The sequence below is a fragment of the Diplotaxodon limnothrissa genome, linkage group LG3, assembly GCF_057381915.1.
Source record: "Diplotaxodon limnothrissa isolate DT_005_m linkage group LG3, D_limnothrissa_male_GT1.1, whole genome shotgun sequence".
NCBI classification, from domain to species: domain Eukaryota; kingdom Metazoa; phylum Chordata; class Actinopteri; order Cichliformes; family Cichlidae; genus Diplotaxodon; species Diplotaxodon limnothrissa.
In genome coordinates this window covers 24,029,072-24,052,601 of record NC_140598.1, presented here as the reverse complement: position 1 = coordinate 24,052,601, position 23,530 = coordinate 24,029,072, and the positions used below count along the sequence as shown (strand labels likewise).

Here is a 23,530-nt window from a genome sequence, read left to right as displayed (position 1 = left end):
CAAAATAAACAAAGCCTTTACCCACTGCTGTCATGAGACTATGTTGTTTACTTTGATAACATTCCTCCACAGATAACGTGCAAACAGCTCAGTTTCTCAAACTAATCGATTCAATCAAAAACACACTGTTTTGACCTGTTGGAGCTTTTGATAAGACAAGCTTCTTATTAGTGATGGCCAGCTTGAAGCTGACGCTCCGACGTGTGTGTCAAAAAACATCACATGATCAGTGACGACTGAAGCTTCCTTTAGAACGTAACTGCTTCAATATCTGAGTCAGTGGATTATAGGGAAGTGAATCACTCTGTAGAGTGGGTAGTCATGATGAAGCAGTACACGTTAATTTGTAGACTCAAGCTGCTCTTCATATTTTTGGCCACCAGGTGTCACCAGACAGGACTGTGTTGAAGAGCTTGAAGTAATGAACCGTTTTTCAGCACAAGCTTCAGAAAGCTTCATTTGGCCATCACTTCTTATCAAAGAGTAAAACGATTAACTTTTGCGAAAAAAGCTCCAAAGGTTTTTATTTTTTATTTGTACCTAATTAAACGTCTTCTCTTGATGTTTGAGCGTCTTCTCCTCACGTGGAAATCAATGCCCGGCTGTGATTGGCTGGTTAGATGAGCTGAGGACCGCGATTGGCTCCCGGCACAGGTAAGACACGCCCATTTCCCCTCCTCGGCTGCCTGCACACCTTCTGCGAGATGATACCCGTTGAGTGGGTGTGTCGCAGGGTGGCGACTGGATCTTTCCTCAAGAGGAATCCAGGAGTCAAAGAGGGCTACCGCTTTTCTCCTCTAAAGATGGAGATGTTCTTTAAAGTGAGTCTTGCTGCGTGCGGCGATTCTCTCCGTGTGTTTTCAGTCTGAATGTTGCCGCAAACTCATCACTGATTGTGTTTTTAGGATGATGCCAACAATGATCCTCAGTGGTCAGAGGAGCAGCTGCTGGAGGCCAAACTGTGTCTGGCTGGGCTCACTATTGGTCAGTGTGAGGTGGACATAATGAGCCGCAGCACTCTGGCCATTTTTGAGATGGTGGAGAAGGCCTGGGCCACTCAGAACTGCTCCCTGGTGGACATGAAGGTAGGCTGTGCAGCAGCGCCCCCTGCTGGTTAAAGTCACATCTTGGTGCGATCACTTCTCTCCTGTAGCTGCAGCAGAACTACAACTAAGGACTTTTTCTTTGCTTCTAGATTGAATTTGGCGTCAGTGTGAAAAGTCGAGAGATTGTGCTCGCTGACGTGATTGACAACGATTCGTGGAGGCTTTGGCCAGCTGGAGATCGGAGCCAGCAAACAGACAAACAGGTGATGGACTGACTTTGATTTATTTTCATGCTGATATGAAAAAGAAACAAGCCTCAAACTTTTCTTTTCCCCTTTGTAGGTGTACAGAGAGCTGAAGGAAGTGACCCCAGAGGCAATGCAGATGGTGAAGAGGAGTTTTGAGTGGGTCTCTGAAAGGGTCAAGGTACAGCAAACAGATGCCTCTAATCTATTCTTGATCTTGTAGGAGTGTTTAGCTCTTTCTTTGCTTTGAACATCCAAACCAACAAACACTGTTTAACATCACAGAAGCCTGCAGCTGCTTTTGATGTAATTCAGGAAAAAACCAGCACAGCTGTACGATTTTTCTTTTGAGCAGGTAAAACTGACATAAAGTGATGATTCAATGGTTTCTGTGTGTCTACAGTTGCTGCTGGAGCCCCAGGCAAGCAGCAGGGTGGTGCTTTTAATGGGCTCCACCTCAGACGTGGCCCATTGTGAAAAGATAAGAAAGGCGTGCGCCTCCTACGGGATCCCCTGTGTCCTCAGAGTCACCTCGGCACACAAAGGTCCAGATGAGACGCTCCGCATTAAAGCTGAATATGAAGGTGAGCTTTAATGTTGACGTAACTGCGTCTTTGTACTGATGTGGGATTCTTTCTAATCGGATCGTTTCTTTATGCTGTGCTGCAGGTGATGGCATACCCACTGTGTTCGTGGCTGTGGCTGGGAGGAGTAACGGCCTCGGCCCAGTGATGTCTGGTAACACGGCTTACCCTGTGATCAGCTGCCCTCCTCTCACTCCAGACTGGGGACCACAAGATGTCTGGTCATCCCTCCGCATGCCAAGTGGTGAGCAGAGCTCTTTACTGTAGCGTGCAGCGTTAATCGTTCGTGCTGTTTTTGGATTTATTTATTTTTGTCCTGCAGGTCTTGGCTGCTCCACCGTGTTGTCTCCTGAAGCTTGTGCTCAGTTTGCAGCGCAGATCTTGGGGTTGAGGGACCACCTGGTGTGGTGCAAACTGAGGGCATCCATGCTCAACACCTGGGTGTCTCTCAAGCTGGCTGACAAGAAGTTACAGGCCTGCAGCCTCTGAAGAGCCCAGCGTGCATCACACTCAACAAAAGAGCTTTGGTCCATTTAGCACCCTTGAAGCGAACTGCAGGACTGAAAACGACACAATTCATTTATTGAGACCAAGTTTATAACATGGAACAGTTTCTAACAGATTTGTTGTAGTTACTCATTTTAATGGAATTTTATAGAACTTTTTAATTTGTTTATTTATTTTTGCATGCATGTTGTTGCTGCCTGTGTTTTAATGGTGTCATTTTTGTAAAAATGTAAATAATCAGTGTTCCTTAAATAAAGCCAGTACGGCTGCAGGTCAGATGGATAAATACCTGCTAAAAGATCTCATAGTGCTTTATTGTCACAACACAGTACTTCCAGTTCCGTCTTCTGTGGAACCAGCTGGGATTCAGGAGACAGACACTGTCTCTACCTTTAAGATTAGACCTAAAACTTTTAATGAAACCTTCATTTGTCACATGCAAGTTTGCAAACCCCGACCACACATACACAGCACAGACACCACATGGGAGACGGGTAGTAACTGGAAGATATGCACAGCTCAATGGGCAACTGGAGGAGGGGGAAAGAGGCCCCTGCTCATACTGGGCTGCTTGTGGGAGGTCAGCATGAGAACAGAAAACAAAAGACTCGTCTGCACGCAGAGAGCACAGCTTCACATCACAACACCATGAAGCACATGACAAACAGGGTGAGAAGTGAGCCGATGTAGACGCAGCCATCTTGCCAAGCAGCTTTTAATCCAGCCTTTCTGCCCACTATAGTTTAAGATGCATTATTTATTTGGTGTAATAACATTTCTGGGACTTTGTAGCTCAAAAAATGAATTTTCATTCCCAAGTAAAGCAAAAAAGTAAATTAGCTTTTGTCAAAGCATCAATCATAGTAGTTAGAACGACTTTGTCAAAGATGCGTTATTTTATTCTTAGAGCAGCATAAACAAATTAAGCAACAAACTATTTTTCACAGAGCTATTGTCTCCTCACCACACAAAGCCTCTCGGCCACCCGGTCTGTCATATAATCACTTAAAGATAAAGATGCTGTGTATGTGGCAAACACAGCATGACTCGCACACAAACACCCAGATGGAGCACAGTGGGGGACAATCAGGGAGTTTGTTTGAAGTAGTAACGTGTCTGTAATTAGCTCTGTGGTGCTGAATTAGTTTAGATACAGTGTTAAACACATATTTATAATATTTATCAGACATAAAAGACTGATTTGATTTTAAAGACACATCATCACTGATATTGTAACGGTGTCTGGCAGAGTCGTTAGTCATGTGATTCATCATGGAGTCCACTTCATGAGTCAGGTCAGCTTCGTCAGTCCTGCCCTTTTGAGGGGACCTGTAGAGAAACTTCAGGTTCTTGTACTCAGTGTGACTGTTTCCAGGCAGATCAGGGGAGCATCAGATTTAAAAAAAAAAAAAAAAAGAACAGTGTATAAACGTGAGCGATATTAAACTGATTTTATTCATAATTTAAGAAATCTATGTTCCCATCTCTCTTTCCCTCACATTTCTCAGCAACCTCTCTTCCAGTCTGAGACTAATATTTACAGGATGTTTTGACTGTATTCATGAGTACGTGCACTGAGTGAGATTCAAGAAATCACGGAAACCCCCAAATTATCACGAGATTCATGAATACGAGTATTTAAATGTTTTATTGCATTGAGTCAGAAAAGAAAGCTCCATGACACAACTTCCTGTCCACGTGTCTGTGCTGTGAGCCACCGTGAACAAACTGTTTACATGTTTCGATTCCACTTTTTCTGCTGTGATCCAAAAGCTGTGTCTTAAGAAGCACACAAATACATACAGGCTTCAATCATATGTGTGACAAACACCTACAGTTAATGGGTTTTCATAGTAAACAATGTTTGTAATTGAACTTTTTTTTCAGCCAGGTAGATCCCACTGAAACAAAAACCTTTTTTTAGGGAGACCTGACGATAGGCAGCAGCTAGTTACAAAAATGATACAATGAAACACAGGCAGCAACAACATGCATGCAAAAATAAATAAACAAATTAAAAAGTTCTATAAAATTCCATTAAAATGAGTAACTACAACAAATCTGTTAGAAACTGTTCCATGTTATAAACTTGGTCTCAATAAATGAATTGTGTCGTTTTCAGTCCTGCAGTTCGCTTCAAGGGTGCTAAATGGACCAAAGCTCTTTTGTTGAGTGTGATGCACGCTGGGCTCTTCAGAGGCTGCAGGCCTGTAACTTCTTGTCAGCCAGCTTGAGAGACACCCAGGTGTTGAGCATGGATGCCCTCAGTTTGCACCACACCAGGTGGTCCCTCAACCCCAAGATCTGCGCTGCAAACTGAGCACAAGCTTCAGGAGACAACACGGTGGAGCAGCCAAGACCTGCAGGACAAAAATAAATAAATCCAAAAACAGCACGAACGATTAACGCTGCACGCTACAGTAAAGAGCTCTGCTCACCACTTGGCATGCGGAGGGATGACCAGACATCTTGTGGTCCCCAGTCTGGAGTGAGAGGAGGGCAGCTGATCACAGGGTAAGCCGTGTTACCAGACATCACTGGGCCGAGGCCGTTACTCCTCCCAGCCACAGCCACGAACACAGTGGGTATGCCATCACCTGCAGCACAGCATAAAGAAACGATCCGATTAGAAAGAATCCCACATCAGTACAAAGACGCAGTTACGTCAACATTAAAGCTCACCTTCATATTCAGCTTTAATGCGGAGCGTCTCATCTGGACCCTTGTGTGCCGAGGTGACTCTGAGGACACAGGGGATCCCGTAGGAGGCGCACGCCTTTCTTATCTTTTCACAATGGGCCACGTCTGAGGTGGAGCCCATTAAAAGCACCACCCTGCTGCTTGCCTGGGGCTCCAGCAGCAACTGTAGACACACAGAAACCATTGAATCATCACTTTATGTCAGTTTTACCTGCTCAAAAGAAAAATCGTGCAGCTGTGCTGGTTTTTTCCTGAATTACATCAAAAGCAGCTGCAGGCTTCTGTGATGTTAAACAGTGTTTGTTGGTTTGGATGTTCAAAGCAAAGAAAGAGCTAAACACTCCTACAAGATCAAGAATAGATTAGAGGCATCTGTTTGCTGTACCTTGACCCTTTCAGAGACCCACTCAAAACTCCTCTTCACCATCTGCATTGCCTCTGGGGTCACTTCCTTCAGCTCTCTGTACACCTACAAAGGGGAAAAGAAAAGTTTGAGGCTTGTTTCTTTTTCATATCAGCATGAAAATAAATCAAAGTCAGTCCATCACCTGTTTGTCTGTTTGCTGGCTCCGATCTCCAGCTGGCCAAAGCCTCCACGAATCGTTGTCAATCACGTCAGCGAGCACAATCTCTCGACTTTTCACACTGACGCCAAATTCAATCTAGAAGCAAAGAAAAAGTCCTTAGTTGTAGTTCTGCTGCAGCTACAGGAGAGAAGTGATCGCACCAAGATGTGACTTCAACCAGCAGGGGGCGCTGCTGCACAGCCTACCTTCATGTCCACCAGGGAGCAGTTCTGAGTGGCCCAGGCCTTCTCCACCATCTCAAAAATGGCCAGAGTGCTGCGGCTCATTATGTCCACCTCACACTGACCAATAGTGAGCCCAGCCAGACACAGTTTGGCCTCCAGCAGCTGCTCCTCTGACCACTGAGGATCATTGTTGGCATCATCCTAAAAACACAATCAGTGATGAGTTTGCGGCAACATTCAGACTGAAAACACACGGAGAGAATCGCCGCACGCAGCAAGACTCACTTTAAAGAACATCTCCATCTTTAGAGGAGAAAAGCGGTAGCCCTCTTTGACTCCTGGATTCCTCTTGAGGAAAGAGCCAGTCGCCACCCTGCGACACACCCACTCAACGGGTATCATCTCGCAGCGCGCAGCGATGAACGCCGTGTCCGAGTGCTGCTTAACAAAGGCCGTCTTAATGCCTGAGGAGAGAAGGGTGGATATCAGAGCAACCTCAAACTCACGGATAAATGACAACATCTGAGATTAAAAACGATATTTTATTGAATTTGTATACATGAAGTATTACTGCATGATTATCATTTCTGTTCATGCACGAGATTTAGGCTGTTTGTTTCCTGTCACTGAATCAACCTTTGATGAAATCTGTTGTTCCCAAAACCTTGTGCAGAAATAAAAACCTCACCAGACTCCTGCAGCAGCTGGAACACGCAGCTCGTGGTTTTGTTGGCAACGGCAGCTTTGCCCTCCATCTGATCTTTGGTCACGGCGTTCCCAGCAGTGATCTGGTCTTTAGACTGGACTAGAACCAGTCCCGGCTGGTCCACGAGCTCAAAAATCTGTTTAGTCTTGCCCTCATTGAGCTTCTGGCCGATTTTCAACTCTGAAAACAAGGAAAGAATTAAAACATGCACATCTAACTGAAGCGCTAAAGTGCGGATTAAGGCTCGTGCAGTACCTGGGGTGAAGGCCATGGCGCTCGTGGATCCTGAGCAGGCCTGAAAGACAAATCACACAACACGCCAGTGAACTTACAGAAGAATTGCTTCATTTTAGTCTACGCCCATAAAAGCCGGATTTGATTTCCTAGCAGGCAGCACTTGTTTCTTTTTTAAAGAAGAAAATAGTGGAAACACAAATCGCCTTTTCAAGTGTCACTGTTGTTAGCGACATGTTATCATGCAGCTTGTCTGTAAGGATGTCACATGATTGCCACGTTCTTATTTCTGATGAAACATAAGATACAGGTGTTGAGACCAGGCTAGTTTGAAGTTATTAAATTGACGGCAGCTAGACTTTGTTTTTGGTTCATGAAGCTGTCCCACATAGGAATCACACCACAGGTCATGTGACCCACATAACCCATGCATTGAGTCACACGTCAGCTCAACTGATGGGACCCTTAACAACCTGCATAGAAACCGGGCAGGTCAACGATCCATCGTGCATGAGAGGTGAAATGTCTTCATGAACCAAAACCCTGGTTTCCTTCAACTAGCTTGCAGTTTAATGTATTTTTCTTTATTTTCCAATTACATTGAATTCAGAAAGTCAACCAGACAACCACAGGTTAGCAGATTGCACAGCGCAGAAGAGCTAGCTCATCAGGCTGAGACGCGGTGGTCTGTTTACACCTACAGACCAGTGGCAACTCTCACAGTGACGGTGTGCACATCATGGTTTGAGTGGGGAGCCGTTACGTGAAAAGGCGATGACACCTCTGAACGATTGCTCATCATCTCACAGTGATGCGATTGGTACTCGTGGTACCAGTTTGCATACTGACGATCCTGAAACTGAATCGGTGGCTCATTGTTAGTCAGTGGTGCTGGTTTCAGTTGTTATGCAGCTGTTCTGCTTAAGTACTGCACTGTTAAGGTTGTGGTCAGCTGATACTGAAGGAGTCACCTGGATAAGCAGTGAAATATTTCTCCCATTTAAAATCCTGTGACCAGGTGAACAAAACCAACTCTGGAACTTTCTAACATGGATTAGTGAATAACACTGAAGACATAACTTTTCCTCAGGTTTGATTAACAAACGTCAGCCCAACATACATCATAGAGCTGCAGCTTTAGGCTTTACAATATTTGCATGAATCAATTCATCTTTGTTTTTGCAATCTGAAACAATCTGAAACCTAAACATGTTAAAGTTGACAAATGTAATTTTAATGTGGGACATTTTTATTTGAAAAATAATTATATAATAATCTGTCACTCGATTAATCAAGTAGTTGGGGTAGTTTTAAAAGAACCCACACCAGCGTTTATTATGTCGGAGAATACGTCAGTTTTGTAATGGTCACGTGAGATCAGTGTACGTTACCTGTGGCGATGGAGCAGGGGAGGCCACTGAACAGACTGAGTTGATCTTTAATATGGGGATGTGGTCCTGCTCTTCTTTACACTGGGTGTGCAGTCTGTCAGCAGCAACAGGGCCGAGAGGGTTCAGCTTTTTCGGTGATGTGTGCAGTCCAGGGTCTGGAAATAAGAAGGACAAAGGTTAACGTACGACTAGTGTAACATGTCAGCTCCTAACAGGGTTTCATGAGTTGTGCATTGTTTTAGCTCACAGCCGTGTTCTTATCCATATTTAATTATTTCAGAAGGAGACACATTTCAGACCTTCATCCACAGCTTTCCTCTTCAGTCTTCTGTTTGATGCAGTAGTATTCTCTTTGTCGACCTCACTCTCAGAAGCACCTGCAAAAATATATTTAAGGCAGTTAAAACACAGATATAGACATGCTTCTTTGCTGCAAAAGAAAAGCATTGTCTTGGTATTAAACAAAGTAAGACTGGCTTACGACCACCACGAGACTCATTTTAAATAAAACACATCTCAAAACCACTTCCTGGGTGGCTGCAGCTCAAGTTGGACCAAGTTGTTTACTAACCGGAAAGTTTGTAGTTTGAAAATAATATTTATTTCCCTCTACCTTCAAGTCTATTCAGTGTTAAAGGGTCAGTTTACTGAATCACAATTTCTCTGCAGATTTTATGGTTTTAGTTGAAATACTAACTAATATGTTGTGTTGATATAAGATTTTGAGAAATATTTTAAGGACAAAAACAGCCAAAACCTTTGTTTTTGGCTGTCCGTGCTGTTCCTGCTTGCTTATCTTACTCATGGTAACTGACCACTGAATGCATTGTGTAACCTTTTCATCTAATTCATACTGATGATAATGATGATTAAATGATCAGCTCACTCATCAACGTGTGTTCTTGATCCAAACGATGCTCCTTGATTTTATGCCGCTCTGACTCATAAGTGTTTGATGCCTCGATGGTTAAGTCAGAATCAGAGGTGCAGGTTTTGTCCTCCACAGCTCTCCTCGTGTTTGCCAAATTGCCGTCCACGTTATTTTTCTCATCACAGTTGTCAGATATTGTAAGTCTGTCTGAATCTTCTTCTGTGTAGTCGTTAGTCGCGCGATTCATAATGGAGTCCACTTCTTCGTAGAACCTCATGAGGCATCTCGGGTCAGCTTCATCAGTCTTGCCCCTTTGAAGGGACCTGTAGAGATACTTGAGGTTCCTGTACTTAGTGTGGCACTGTTTCCAGTCACGATCGATGCCTTGCTGCAGTAACCTCCTCGAGATCTGGACAAAGATGTCCCTCTTTCTGGTTGAGCTCTCCAGCTTCCTGCATATGCGCTCATCGGCCCAGACTTGGATCAGGGCTCGCACCTCTTGGTCGCTCCAGTTGCGACCAGCGTCCGACACCATGACCACTTGGTCAGAGCAGAAGTCTGTGTGTGCTCGATGGGCATCTGGAATAAAAGAACAGATATGGAAGGAAAAGCTTACATATGCAGCTAAACTCCACAGGTGGCAGATTTTCTTTTCTTTGTTGGCATACCTGTACTTCTCTCTCTCTTTATTTCCATTTCTCCGTCCATGTTGCAATCATCACTGTTGTCATCTTAAATAAGGAAAAATAAGAAAATTATTTTCATGGAGTCTTGAATCTAAAACAACTGCTTGCAAACGTGATGCTTACCATCATCCATGTCGATGACCACCTCACTCTCAGAGCCTGTTATCTGCCCTGTGTGGCCTGCTGGCGTTTGTAGCCTCCCTGCTTTCAGTTCACCATCATACAGTCTCTTCTGCATCTCCATGCTCCCATTTTCCAGTCCTTTGTCCAGTAAAATAGCTTCCACTTCATCAAAAAACTTCATGTACTTCCCCAGGCTTCCTGCACTGCTGCCTCCTGCAGCGTGTGCACTTTTAGCAATCTTATAGTCATATTTCAAATTCTTGTATTTTGTACGGCATTGTCTCCAGTCGCGTATCACCCCATATTTTCTTTGCATCTGCCGAGCCATCTCTTGGAATATGGATTTGTTGCGCAGCGTGCTTTTCAAACGTTCCTGAATGTTGCGGTCGGCCCAGACGCACAGCAGCGCTTTTACTTCATCATCTGTCCAGTTGCGGATTCCCTCTTCAGCCACATTCGTAGAGTCAGAAACAGCTGAATGAAATTGAATCTTTATTCCTGTGCAAACATGAAGACATTGTCATTTTTGGCTAAAGGGTGATTGTTTTTTTTTAAATAAAAGAAACTTTAACCTCCTAGGATCCACATATAGAGACATCACATTTAGACCAAAACTCAATTTTGCTCTACAAGGGCCTGATATCCACCTCCGAGGACATTAAACTGCTACTCTTCTCCTCATATGTGGATCTCGTTTTTCTTAGAAACAAAAATCAGGTGAAAAAATAATTCTGATAATTCTTTGTTTTTACATTCAACAGGTCCCAATCCGCCCAAACATCAAAGAGAAATTAAAAATGCATGCCATGGAAGAGTTCAGGTCTTAGGAGGTTAATGTAATTGTCTGAGTTTGTAGCACAAGCAAGCTTTATCCTTTGATGCTAGTTTTTGTTTTTTCCCCAAGTGAACAAAGTCATGTTGTTATCGTCGTTAGTACAGTTGGTGTTGAACACAGTTACCTTGCTGGACTGGGTAGATTCTTCTTTGATTATCCACACCTTCCTCCCGTGGCCTTTCTTCCACTCCTGGGCTGTAGTTCACTGACGTGCCTGCATCAGGCCTCTTGCTCTGAAGTCTCATGCTTCTGAATTAGCTGAGACTCCTTCCAGCTGCGCACAACACTGAGCCTCCTCAGACGCTCTGAAATCCCCTCAAATGTGCTTCTGTTCTCTACCACGTGCTGATGTCCACCCTGGTCCCACACTGAGAGTAGAGCCAGCACCTCAGCCTCCCCCCACTGCCTCTCCACGGAGCCTTCTCCCTCCCCCACCTCACTATCACCTCCTCTTTGTCTCTCTGCTCCTCTCTCCAAGTTTGACCGACCCGGAAACGCTTTTCCGCCCAGCCTGTCTGCTGCACGGTTCCCTAGGAAACCAGGCAGTTAAGCCTGAAAGCAACGCCTTCATGCTGAAAAGCTGCCTCACCAGTGGCTTAAGCTGTGTGCTGAGGGGGCGGGACTAAGTGTAATCTGAGAAGCAGCTTGGTAATGGCTGAAACTGCAGCAAGAAGACTCTCCATATATGGCAGCCTCACAGCAGGGAAGCAAATCTGCTTTTTTGTTTTCGGGTGAATTTTGTTTCTGCTCCATTTGGCTCTCGTTAAACCAGTTTTGATTTGCCTCAAGGCGACCGTTACTGTTTCATGCAGAGAAGAAAAGAAAATCATTCATGCAAAAACACATTTCCCACTAATACATGACAATTTACACTGTTATTTTTTAAAAGAGTTGTCAGACACATAATATCCTGTTGAGGCCAAAATTATTAGCCCCCCAGGAAACATGGAACAATTTCCTAAACTTCTTCCCAATTTTATGCAGTATTGATGAAACTTGATATAATCAGAGTCACTGGTGCTATTTAGTAGCTTCTGGTACATTTTGTAATATAAAATACATTTGTAGGCTTGCTTTGTACCAAATGTAGTAAAAAGCCCCATGTGAATGTTTGCTTTCAAAACACACCTACAGTAATGAATCACCTTTAAAAACACACCTCAATTTAAATCAGTTGGCTTCCTAACAACATCCAATCAGCATAAAAAAGACTCCAAGGAACAGGGCACTCGAACACATGACAGGGACGACTGTTACTCGCCAAAGACAAAGGAAATCAGAAAGAAGATCGTAGAGGCTCATAATAAGTGGAAAGGCTACACTGCCATTTCCAAGCAATTCACAGTTTGCTGTGGAAAATACTTTATTGAAGACGTATGAAGTGCAATAATAACACCCTGGAAAAGCAAAAGTTCAAAGAAATCATGAAAACCCCCAAATTATCACGAGATTCATGAATACAAGTATTTAAATGTTTTATTGCATCGAGTCAGAAAAGAAAGCTGACTCGATGACACGACTTCATGTCCACGTGTCTGTGCTGTGAGCCACTGTGAACAAACTGTTTACATGTTTTGATTCCACTTTTTGCTTTTTCTGCTACGATCCAAAAGCTCTGTATGCCTTAAAGAAACGCACAGAAATACTTACAGGCTTCAATCATCTGTCTCTTTATTATTTATTAAATCTATATTTAACCAGGAAGATCCCACTGAGATTAAAAACATTTTTCAAGGGAGACCTGCAGCAAGTATCTCACAGTTAGAAAAAATGACACATATAGACACAGTCAGCAACAACACACGCAGAAATCAATATAAATTCAGTAAAAAGTGTAAACCTCTCCTTAAAAGTAGTGAAAGAGCTGCATCTTGCATCTTAAACATGTCGCTCTCATTGTTCTACATTCTCATGTTTTGTTTTTCTTTACACACAATGAAATTGTGGGTTGTTTTTTTTTTTGATTTGGTTAAATGCAGCTTTTGCAGAGAAATGATGAAAACGTTTTTGACTGTTGTGAAAACTGAAGTGGCTCTAAATCAGTTTTAGTAACTCTGGGATTCTCAAATGTGTCCTCACAGAGAAAAAACAATCTGCATCCATCTTCCACTATCATCCATTTGCTGTATCCTTTTTGTCTCTGTTATCCAAGGGATTAACAAAATAACTAGCTGCCGCTCACCTTTTACTGCAAACAGCTCTACAATAAAGCAGGTCACCAGTAGAGAAAGAACTTCAAGGTTCAAGGTTCTTTATTTGTCACATGCATAGTTATACAAGTATAACACACAGTGAAATGTAACCTGACACGCTCCTCGACATGTGCAAAAATGGGAGGGGGTGTGGGGGGGTTGGAGGAAGAACATTATATATATATATATATATAGTATATATATTGGGTGAATGTGCAGCAGTAGCAGCAAGCAGGTGAATTCTGTACATTAATAAGACATCTGACTATTTTACAGGATAGACAATATAAACATATTTAAAATGAAAGGAATTTGAAATGTACATTGTGCCTGGGTTTAGAGTGTCCTTGACCTCATGTCCAAGTCCCATAATTAGATTATTAATGTGCAAAGTTAAGTAAAACAAAACACCCACACAAAACCCACCAATATGACATTTTGCAGCTATTTTCAATGCTGATTCTGTTCTCTGTCTTTAATCCTGCCCAGAAACAAACAATCTTACATTTGCACTGTAGCCCTAAACCCTTCTACATCTGACCTCATAGAGGTTCATGTGAAAATACAATCCGGTGCAGGAAAGTAATTTCTATGCACGATTGACAGTTTTATTGTTTTTTATTGTGTTATTTTGTTGTAATTTAAATCTCAAAAGTACTCAAGAGTCATTAAAGGGTTATGGGGAAATGATGATGAGGAAAATCTGTTGGTTCAAGTATTTCCTGCTGAACAAAGGCGTAGATTTGGCATGGACGGAAGGGACATGTCCCCACCAATAATTTGATGTCTTCGAGTAAAGAAAAACTAACCCGATAGAAAGAAAAAAACCCGATCTGTCAGCGTCTCATTCACCCAGCGGTGCAGAAAGAGTTAAATTACGTCCTCTACTGGAGTCCTACGTCATGTGACAAATATGGCAAATGTGATTGGCTGTGCCTTTCAGGGAGCTCTGTTTAGTTTTAGCAGCGGCAAGCCTGCGCTGCGAGGAGGACGGCAGCAAAGAGGAAGAACCTGGATATAAGAAAGTGTTTTTCAAAGAAACCTGTAAGTCACTTAAAGTCAAGTTCACTCATAAAATGTGTCCGTCATAATAACGTTACAGGCTATGCTAGGCCATACATGCCAACACTCCCGATTTTTCTGTGGGAATCCCGAATTTCAGTGCCTCTCCAGGAGCCACCATTCTCCCCATATCTCCCGATTTCCCACCTGGACAACAAAATTGAAAAACCATATCCCAGATTGGCCCAGCCAATTCCAGTTTCCAACAATGGCTACTATTACTACAGCTACTTAGTTTTAATATTGCGCTTATTTCTCTTTCTGGGTCGCAAAATAAACTTTTAGCGTCTTTTCAGGCGAGAATGTAGCTGTGTAAACTTCAAATATCTGAGCTCCGGCGAGAGCAGCAAACCCTCGCGGTCTTTCGCTAAAGTTACTTAAACATGTTATTGTTTGGCCTTTTTCAGTGTTTTATTTGTTCGTGAGTAAATCGGTTTGGCTGAGATTAAAGTTATTAGATTAAATAAAACTTTATTAATCCCTCGGGAGGTTCCTCCGGGGTTTTCACACAGCTGAATAAACGTCAAACAGAAAACTGATTAAACAGAAGAACGAGACGGTCGAGAATTTACGCCAGTGTCCGGTTATATTTTAGATAAAAAGGAGCAGACGGCAGTGTCACTCCACCGAGAGAGCTCGTGACGGAATTCTGAAGGCTGGATCGTCACAGTCGCTCACTTCCGGCCAAACCGGCTTTCGTATGACACGCCCACTTAGACCGCGAAGGGCGGGTCCTCAGGTGGGCGCAGCTTCCACCTGAGGTCTCAATGTTGGCAAGTAGGTGCTGGGCTTGGCCCACATCAGTCTAAAATTGTTTGTAACCATGAATAACGTGATGCCATGTCCACCAGGAGAGACTGGACAGTATAGATGTTGTTGTGTGGGGCTCCAGTAGTCCATGTGTGTTGCTTTAACAGTAGTTCATGTTTAGAATAAACAATCCCAGCTCACTGAGTTGATAGGGGCAATAGTGTGCCTAAAATGTTGCATAATTCTGCTGAGAGATCTTTTACTCTGAAGAAATATTATAAGGAGTATAAGAAGAAATATTGGGGCTTTGTTAAATATGGAAGCTGCATTCTACAACTAGACATAACTGTGGTACAGCCCTACTGTCAGTGTTTACTTGCATTACTTGTATTGTGTACTGTTTACACAGTTACACAGACTTCTACTTGTGGACTGTAAATCGTGTTAGGACCTTGGTTAGAAACCTTAGGTTATGTTTAACCCACAACAAAATAAAAGTAATTTAGTGCGTTCCACGAAGTGAGTGCACCGTTACTTAAAGAGTTATATTTTAGTCTGAAAGCTGTAAATGATAAAGGTGAAGATTTATTATTTTGTGTAACGCCTTCTTATTGATGCACACACAGCTTTCTGTGTCTGTATCTTGTGAAATCTGGTGATTGTAGACAGAAACACTTCAGGCTCAGCAGTGTTTCTATCTGAAATGCCGTCTCAAGAGTCGCATGTCTCTGTTAACTGCAGGTATTTTCAACACCTGGCTGTTGGCCTGAGGCAGAGGAGACACTGTGAGAGAGAAAATAGAGACAATAAGGTCCAAAAAACAAAGAAGGAGGCCCTCTGCTGTTGACGCTCCTTGAAAAGATGCATACATGCATTCACACAAAGACTCAGCCGCTCATGGCAAAAACACAGACAATGAATCTCCTCCTGTTGTTTACAACAACAACATGGAAAATCAGTGAGTTATATTGTTGTTCCACATTGAATAGTATAAGGATGTACCTCAGCATAAATCAGTTCTTATCAAGAAAAATAAAAGTGTAACCAGTAGAATACAGTAGAACAGACGTAAAAACATCTGAACATGGATTAGTTGCAATCTGAATAAAATGCTGCATAATGCAAGTTTGTCTTTGTATGACTTTATTCAGTCAGAAAGACTTACAGCAGAGCTTCACTGTGTTTACTTATTGGGACAGACTGAGAACGTGGGTTTTAGTTTGAGATCTTTGTTTTGTAACTTGTAACTCACGTCTGAACCGAGTTTAGCTTTTGTTTTGCAAATCAGCGACACTAAAATGTAACTGTATTCTGACTTTGGAGACACAGAATACAAATATGAAGTAAATATGAATAAAAGTGTCAGGTTAAACTTGGAGGCCATTATTAAGCAGTCTAGCCTGTAACCTCACAGTACGATGAACAACAACTTCATGCTGAAGACTTTAAAAATGTCCAGAATAGCTTCAGAAAACAAAAACGTATTCTCTTTTTGCAGAACATGAGCTTCTGATGGTTTCATCCACTGATCTCTGTCTCACATTCATTGCCAACACCCCTCAGCACTTCTTTATGTTGAGGTGTTAATGAAACATGTCTGCCATCAGCTTATTTTAACTTTCACAAACAACAACTCTTTCTACCAGGCTTCATCACACATGCTCACTGACCTACGCGACGTTTTATCTGTAAACATTAAATGCTCTCAAAACATACATTGACGCTTTTATTCTGAAACATTTGGCGCAAGGCTTCCAGGTAGCGCTTCCACTGACAGTTTAATCCTGAAGCTCCACGACGTGAACGGAGTGAAGTTTGGAGAATACAAGCTGAAGAGCGGCCTGCTGGCACCCATTTATATCCACCTGAGGGTGCTCGTGTCCCACCCCGCGCTCACGCACCAGGTAACCACGTGCTGCCTTCATGACTGCACAGCATACTGACTTCAGAACAGCTGAAAGCGATACCGGACACAGGAAACGTCTGCTGGATGCACTTTCTGAAGGCAAATGTGTCTGTGTAGGCACTCGTCAGCTCCTGTGTAACATTAATGGTTGAGTTTCAGGGAACTCCTCCTTTCACATAGCGTGAGGCAGTTCAAACAGATCAGACTGGACCTGTCAGCAGCTAATCACTCACTCAAGCCTCAATGATGTTTAAATGAATCAGCAGCTTTCTGCAGCTCCTCTTCAGGTCACTCAGGATAAGATAAGGATGAGCAGTTCAAACTATCCAGCCTTAAACAGCTGATCATCTAAATGTATCAACTTTTTAATGAACATTTTATTAAAAGTTCATCATCTGCAGCACATCACTCTAAACTGTGCTCATTTTTCTCTTCTAATATATTTTTTTCTTCCAGGTGGCGAGTCTCATCTACGAGCGAGTGGAAGAAGAGGGGCTGCAGTTCCACTCTGTGTTCCTTACACAGCCTTGCCTTTGGCCACAGTGACCTGCTCACGGTATGAACTGCCCCTGGTCATCAGGCAGAAGGAGGCCAAAGACTATGGTGAGCTGCCCTCAACTGATTTTCAAAAGGCTAACAGACTTAGTCCACATGTTTGAAAAGCCTGATGCTTCAGGCTGTACCCACAGGTATCCAGTGCAGTCAGATAGTTAACTGTGTCTGTGATATTGTTGTTTAATATTTCCCAGTTTGAGAATAAGTGGAAGTTTGTCCTTCAGTATGGACTCGTAATTTGCCTTCTGTAACTCTGCTTCAGCAACCAAACGGCTGGTGGTCGTTGCGTCAGGGGGACACGTGCCTGATCATTGAGGACACGGTGACCAGCGGCACCAGCATCCTGGAGACGGCTGAAGGGCTCTGCAAAGAAGGTCCAGAATCTAACGTTACAGCAAAGATACGATCGTTACGCTGCACTGATGTCAGCAAGAGCAGCAGCACACAAGAATGACCTCTGACATGTTTTTATTCACGGTGACGGATGCAGTGGTCCTAATGGACAGAGAGCAAGGTGGTGTGGAGATGTTGGCTTCAAAGGGAATCAAGCTCCATCCCATCATCTCCATGTCTCAGCTGCTCCGTGTGCTGCAGGCAGCCGAACGCATCGACGCCCAAACCTCCCAGAGTGTCCACAAGTTCATCCGGGACAACAACACTTTCTGGTACAACTTTACAGAGTTTTTCCCTCAGTGGGGCTCATGTGTTTATTTGTGTTGCTTCACAATCCAGGAACAAAAAATCAGTACAGTAACTCTGTCACCTTCACTCTCTCTCAGCCCCAAGAATGGCAGCGACTCTCCTGCCAGTAAGAAGCTGGAGCTTAGTTATTCAGAAAGAGCCGAGTTAGGAAGTATGTAGTTTTAAAACTTTAATTATTTAAAGTCTGTGAAGGTTCTCAGTCATCCAGGTCATCGTAGCCAAAGGAGCTTGCAAAGAAAAGCGTCTGGACTTCTTTAAGTTACTTGAAGACGTTTCACCTCTCATCCGAGAAGCTTCTTCAGTTCTAAGGTCAAATGGTGGAGAGTCCCAGATATAAACCTAGTGGGAGTTTCCCCCCAAAGAGGGACAAAAGGACCCCCTGATGATCCTCTAATCGCCTGAGCCAAGGTGGGAAACTGGGTGTGGGTCCCAATCAGCCAGAGTTTCGGGTGAGTTCATTGTGAAACCTGGCCCCACCTTATCATGCGAATTCCTGAGATCAGATGGCCCAGGATGTGAGTGGGCGTTAAGGCGTCTGGGAAGGGATCTCAAAACTGGATTATAGATGGCAGAGAGTTGGTATCGTAAACCACCGCCTCTGTTCAAAGATGGTCGCTCACAGTGGACATAGATGGCTTCTTTCACTCCTCTTTCAAACCATCTGTCCTAATTTAATTATTTAAAGTTCAAACAGAGACTGGTGGTGTTTTCTTTGGTTTCTCATTTTCTGTTCCTTCTTCATTTGTTCCTTCTTTTATCTGCAGACATTTACCTTCTAGCATCAAAGCTGCTGAAGATTATGGAGGAGAAGCAGTCCAACCTTTGTGTGTCTGCTGATGTAACCAACAGCGAGGAGCTGCTGCAGCTGGCCGAGTCGCTCGGTCCAAAGATCTGCATGCTGAAGACCCATGCAGACATCCTGGAGGTACAGCAGGATCAGAATCAGAATCAGAATACTTTATTGATCCCTGGGGGAAATTATTTTTTGTTACAGTGCTCCATTATAAACCAACATTAAGACAAGACAGACAATACGCTAACTAAGAATAGTACAATATATACATATATACACATACATACATACATAAGTCACTCATAAATAAATAGCTGGAAAAGAAACGTGTAGTTGTAGCAGCAAACAGTGTGTTAAGTGGATGCGTTGTACAGGGAGATGGCCACAGGCAGGAATGATTTCCTGTGTCGTTCAGTGGTGCTTTTCGGTAATCTCAGTCTCTCACTGAACGAGCTCCTGTGACTGACCAACATGTCATGGAGTGGGTGGGAGGTGTTATCCAACATTGTCTTTATCTTGGACAGCATCCGCCTCTCCGACACCACCTTGAGGGAGTCCAGCTCCATCCCCACAACATTGCTGGCCTTACGGATCAGTTTATTAAGTCTGTTGGCATCTGCGACCCTCAGCCTGCTCCCCCAGCATGCAACAGCATAGAGGATCGCACTGGCCACAACAGACTCATAGAAAATCCTCAGCATTTTCTGGCAGATGTTGAAGGACCTCAGTCGCCTCAAAAAATAGAGACGACTCTGGCCCGTCCTGTAAAGTGCTGTGGTGTTTTTAGCCCAGTCCAGTTTATTGTCAATGTGTACTCCAAGGTATTTATAGTCCTCCACAATGTCAACACTGACCCCCTGGATTGAAACAGGGGTCAAGTGTTTCCTGGTCTTCCTGAAGTCCACGATCAGTTCCTTGGTCTTTGCCACGTTGAGCTGCAGATGATTCTGCTCACACCACGTGACAAAGGAGTCGACCACAGCCCGGTACTCTGTCTCATCATCCCTGCTGATGCATCCAACCACCGCAGAGTCATCAGAAAACTTCTGAAGATGGCAGGTCAACTCAAACCTTGAGTCTGTACATGTAACAAACAAGATGATGGTTTTTTCCATATGTGTTACAGGACTACACATCAGCCTTCATTCAGAACATGCAAGCCTTAGCAGAGAAACACAACTTCCTCATCTTTGAAGATCGCAAGTTTGCTGACATCGGGAACACAGTCAAGCGTCAGTATGATGGTGAGACGATTTCACACTTTCTTTTTGTCGTGTAAATTCAGGATAACTTAAAAATCATGTTGTTTATATCCAAAGTATTTGAACGCTGTGATCTTCTGTCTTTTCTCCAGGTGGTTTGTACCAGATTTCCTCCTGGTCCCACATAGTGAATGCCCACGCAGTTCCGGGGCCGGGAGTGGTGAAAGGTCTGAGCGCTGTAGGAAAGCCTCTGGGCCGAGGCTGTTTGCTCATAGCTCAGATGAGCTGCCAGGGAACCCTGGCTGCTGGTGAATACACAAAGGCTGCGGTGAGCACAACTGTGTGGGACTTGTTCTCAGTTTGTTTACATGTGCTTTGTGTTCTTTTCAGCTTACAGCTGTTTTGTGTTTCACAGGTGCAAATGGCAGAGGAGCACTCGGACTCTGTGATGGGGTTTATCTGTGGCTCCAAGCTCACAGAGAGGCCAGAGTTCATCCACATGACCCCCGGGGTGCAGATGCAGGCTGGAGGTAAATCTGACTGCGTTTGTTGAACTTTTTCCACTTTTATTCATAAATTCACACTAGAAGAACTACAAAGTGAGGTGTGCACACAGTGTTGATATGAAATCCACCCTACTGAAGATACATGGATACACAGTGCATGCTTTTAGTGGTACATCCTTTGTTGTTGTAACTCGTGGAGCCCCGTCCTACACAGACTGTACACCTGAAGGTGAAGCCTGCACCGTGTCTGATCAGGAGATCCAGAGATTTGTGTGAAGTCGTTCTCTGTTTGTAAAGTTCAGGTCAAACTGCACCTCAGACAACCCTGAAGTCTGCTTTTTGCCATGACTCATTTCTAACACATGGTGGTGCTGTAGTACATCAAACAAGCTACAGCTATTGCTGCTCTCCCAAAGTCTGCAGCAGTCTCCCCCTTTAACCCCATTTCCCTCGCATAATCTCCTCAGGGATTAATAAAGTATTCTGATTGTGAAATAATTCTGACTCGAGATTCAAAGTGCAGCTGTAACAGGAGCTGTGCAGGTAAACTGAGTGTTTGTAGGCAGCGTGTAATGATGTACACGGTAATGTTTGCGTCTGATATCACTGCCACATTAAGGTTTGCACTTGCAGGCTGTTCTTGGCAGGTGTGTATTTTACCGTTGATCTGCTGCTTTAAACGTTTCTGATTCTCTTTAATTTGTCCTCAGCTTTGTGAACAGTCTGCGGAGCACTGTTGTGTTTCACCGCTGAGCTGTAATCTACAAACAGCAGTCTCACTGTTTGGGTGAATATAGTGAAGTTTGATGCTTAATTTTGCAGTGAAACATGTTTCTTGGATGGAAAAGAGACTATATAGCAACACAAGCTGTTCATGGTGGAAGAATAAGTTTTATATGTCAGATTACACTGTAAGAGAACTACAAGCTTTATACTGGTGTCAGTTTTTAAAGTGTTTTTCACTTTTTTTAACTTCTTTCTGAGAAACAGGAAAAATCGTAAACTAAGGTGGAAACTGTGCTGGGATCTCACCTTTTTCTCTGCTCTGTTCAGGAAAATCCTCCCACACACCCACTCACTGTTAAACTGGGTTATGTAAAGCTACTGGTTTAACAAAATGATTTCCCACTCTGGAGAACCGATGTGACTGTTCTCCTCAGTGGTAAAGCAGCTGTCTCTACTCCTGTGTCTCTGTCTCAGGTGGTCCCCGTCCCGTCCAGGTGATCATCACAGAATCAGGAAGCCAACCAGACTCCCTATTCAGTGGATCATCACCCAGTACATCCTTAAATGGAGAGTGGAAAGGGTTTGTTTTTTTAGATTTGTTTCCTCTTCTTCCATGATTGGGCTAAACTTAATGTCTTTTTTTCATGTGTAATAATTTCAGCCTGTAAACTGTCTCTCAGTCAATTATCTCACAGCCCGAGGAGAGAGGTGGCAGTTCCTGGCCATCTAAACTCCTACACCATCTCTGGTATGAATTTTGACTTCACCACCACTTATGGATCGTGTAAGTTAAGAGAAGCTGGGTGAGTCACCTCAGTGAATGCATGTATGAGACTGTCCTGAGTAACGAATCTCTGACTTTCTCTGTTTGTCCTGTAGTCTGTGAGCGATATGACCTGCAGCAGCCTTGGACACAGTTTCAGGTTTCAGAGTGGAGTACGGGCTCATTGAGCACCTGTTGTTCTTGGCAGGGGCAGATTCAGACATTTACAAGTTCAGTTCAAAAGTGTTGTGTGTTGAAATCTTGCCTGATTACAACTTCTCCTGCTCATCACAGATTTGTTTCTGTCAGATGTGTCCTGCACAGCTACCTCTGGTACACTGTTAATGTCTGCGAGGTTACTGAGGGAGGCGAGGACAACCTCATTCTTACTACTTGACAAACAACAGGTGCGAACACTCGTACTCTATGTTCTGACTCCATTTCTGGTTTTATTCCTCGTCATCTTAATTTTAAAAATAAGTGCAGCCAGACTGAAATACAGTTTGTGTCATGCATCAACGTTTGTTTCATAGAAGCTGATGATCCCAAAGAGCAAGAAGTGGAGGAAGTGGGAGATGCATCCATCATGATCAGCTGGGAAAACCCACTGGCTCCTGTCACTGGTAAGCTACGCTAACATCTTCAGTCGCTGGCTACTAAACTCATCGGCCTGCACACGGGCGACTGTGTGGTCGTCCTCTGTGAAGGTGATGTGGTCTACACTCCATCAGTAGAAGGTGAAATCACAGAGCTGAATCTCAAAGGTTTCCTTGGTCAAAGGTCTGAGTGACCTTTGACCAAGGAAACCTGTAAACCATCAACACGAATGAACCTGCTTCAGCTGCTGCTCCACCACAGCCTCCACTGATGGATGTGTCAGCTCACCTGTACTGTAGCCGTGGGGAGAGCGATGGAGAGGTGAAGCTGAGAACCAGATCATAAAGTCCTCTGTGTGCCCAGCCCACCTGTCTGACCATCTTCATCAGCTGCTACATGTTGCTTCCATCTCTCCCTGGATGTGTCTTCTCTCTTTCATTCTTTTCCTGTGGGATCGTTGCCCACTCTCTCTCTGACTTTCAGGCTGACTTTTCCACATGTTCAGTGTTTCACAATAAAAGCCTGGTTAAAGCCTTGATTCTACTTTGCTGTGGACACGGCTGAGGAGTCCTTCCTGTTAGAAGAAGCAGCATGTTTGTGATAGATGGACACATGAAGCTAACACGGCACATCTGTGTGAGTCTGCAGCATGTTGACACACATGTCAGTGTTGTACAGATCTGAGAGCAGCACAAACAAACTCCATCAAAGTGATTTGTGCTGTTGCAGAGCTGTGTGACTGCATTTGTCTTCATCATGGACACATTTCTACAAATGGGACTAAACATGTGACCCTCTGCACATCCATGGGCTCAGGGGCAACAGTGCACCCATTGGCTGGATGCAGCTTGTATTGTGGCTCCTCCCCCTTAGCTTCAGGTCAGTTTAGCTGTGTTTCATCCAAATCCCAGAATTCCTGAGGAGCAGGAATATGTGGGGCTGGGCTCTAAACACTCAGGGTGAGGACTGAGTGAAGAGCTACAGGACAAAGTTTCAGCGCTGCGCTCACAGCTTTGAGACGTCCAATCAGCAACTGGTCCTGATAACATCTCCCCTCTCATTCCACATACATGAAGACTGCTAGAAGCAGCTATCAG

At 43.8% G+C, this 23,530-nt stretch overlaps 3 protein-coding genes across 3 annotated transcripts; 2 read left to right on the top strand and 1 right to left on the bottom strand.

Moving 5' to 3' along the window:
• Positions 1-692: 692 nt before the first annotated feature.
• On the top strand, positions 693-2,364 carry LOC146635050 (bifunctional phosphoribosylaminoimidazole carboxylase/phosphoribosylaminoimidazole succinocarboxamide synthetase-like). The gene is made up of 7 exons (XM_085345158.1): positions 693-821; positions 906-1,085; positions 1,196-1,309; positions 1,389-1,472; positions 1,695-1,875; positions 1,961-2,119; positions 2,198-2,364. The coding sequence occupies exons 1-7, from the start codon at positions 705-707 to the stop codon at positions 2,362-2,364; spliced, it is 1,002 nt and encodes a 333-aa protein (XP_085201284.1). The 5' UTR covers positions 693-704.
• Positions 2,365-4,575: 2,211 nt separating this feature from the next.
• Positions 4,576-10,939, bottom strand: LOC146635049 (uncharacterized). Its single transcript, XM_085344398.1, has 15 exons — positions 10,804-10,939; positions 9,845-10,342; positions 9,704-9,766; positions 9,051-9,614; positions 8,464-8,541; positions 8,165-8,319; positions 6,795-6,834; positions 6,522-6,719; positions 6,119-6,297; positions 5,855-6,034; positions 5,631-5,744; positions 5,468-5,551; positions 5,065-5,245; positions 4,821-4,979; positions 4,576-4,742 (listed from the first exon to the last, which is right to left on the bottom strand). The coding sequence occupies exons 1-15, from the start codon at positions 10,922-10,924 to the stop codon at positions 4,576-4,578; spliced, it is 2,781 nt and encodes a 926-aa protein (XP_085200524.1). The 5' UTR covers positions 10,925-10,939.
• A 5,522-nt stretch (positions 10,940-16,461) lies between these two features.
• Positions 16,462-22,426, top strand: LOC146635048 (uncharacterized). Its single transcript, XM_085345016.1, has 15 exons — positions 16,462-16,587; positions 17,046-17,221; positions 17,407-17,525; positions 17,621-17,809; positions 17,877-17,889; positions 17,931-17,997; positions 18,611-18,771; positions 19,766-19,883; positions 19,994-20,169; positions 20,257-20,371; positions 21,548-21,653; positions 21,754-21,857; positions 21,953-22,030; positions 22,161-22,243; positions 22,370-22,426. The coding sequence occupies exons 4-15, from the start codon at positions 17,643-17,645 to the stop codon at positions 22,424-22,426; spliced, it is 1,245 nt and encodes a 414-aa protein (XP_085201142.1). The 5' UTR covers positions 16,462-16,587; positions 17,046-17,221; positions 17,407-17,525; positions 17,621-17,642.
• The last annotated feature ends 1,104 nt before the right edge of the window (positions 22,427-23,530 follow it).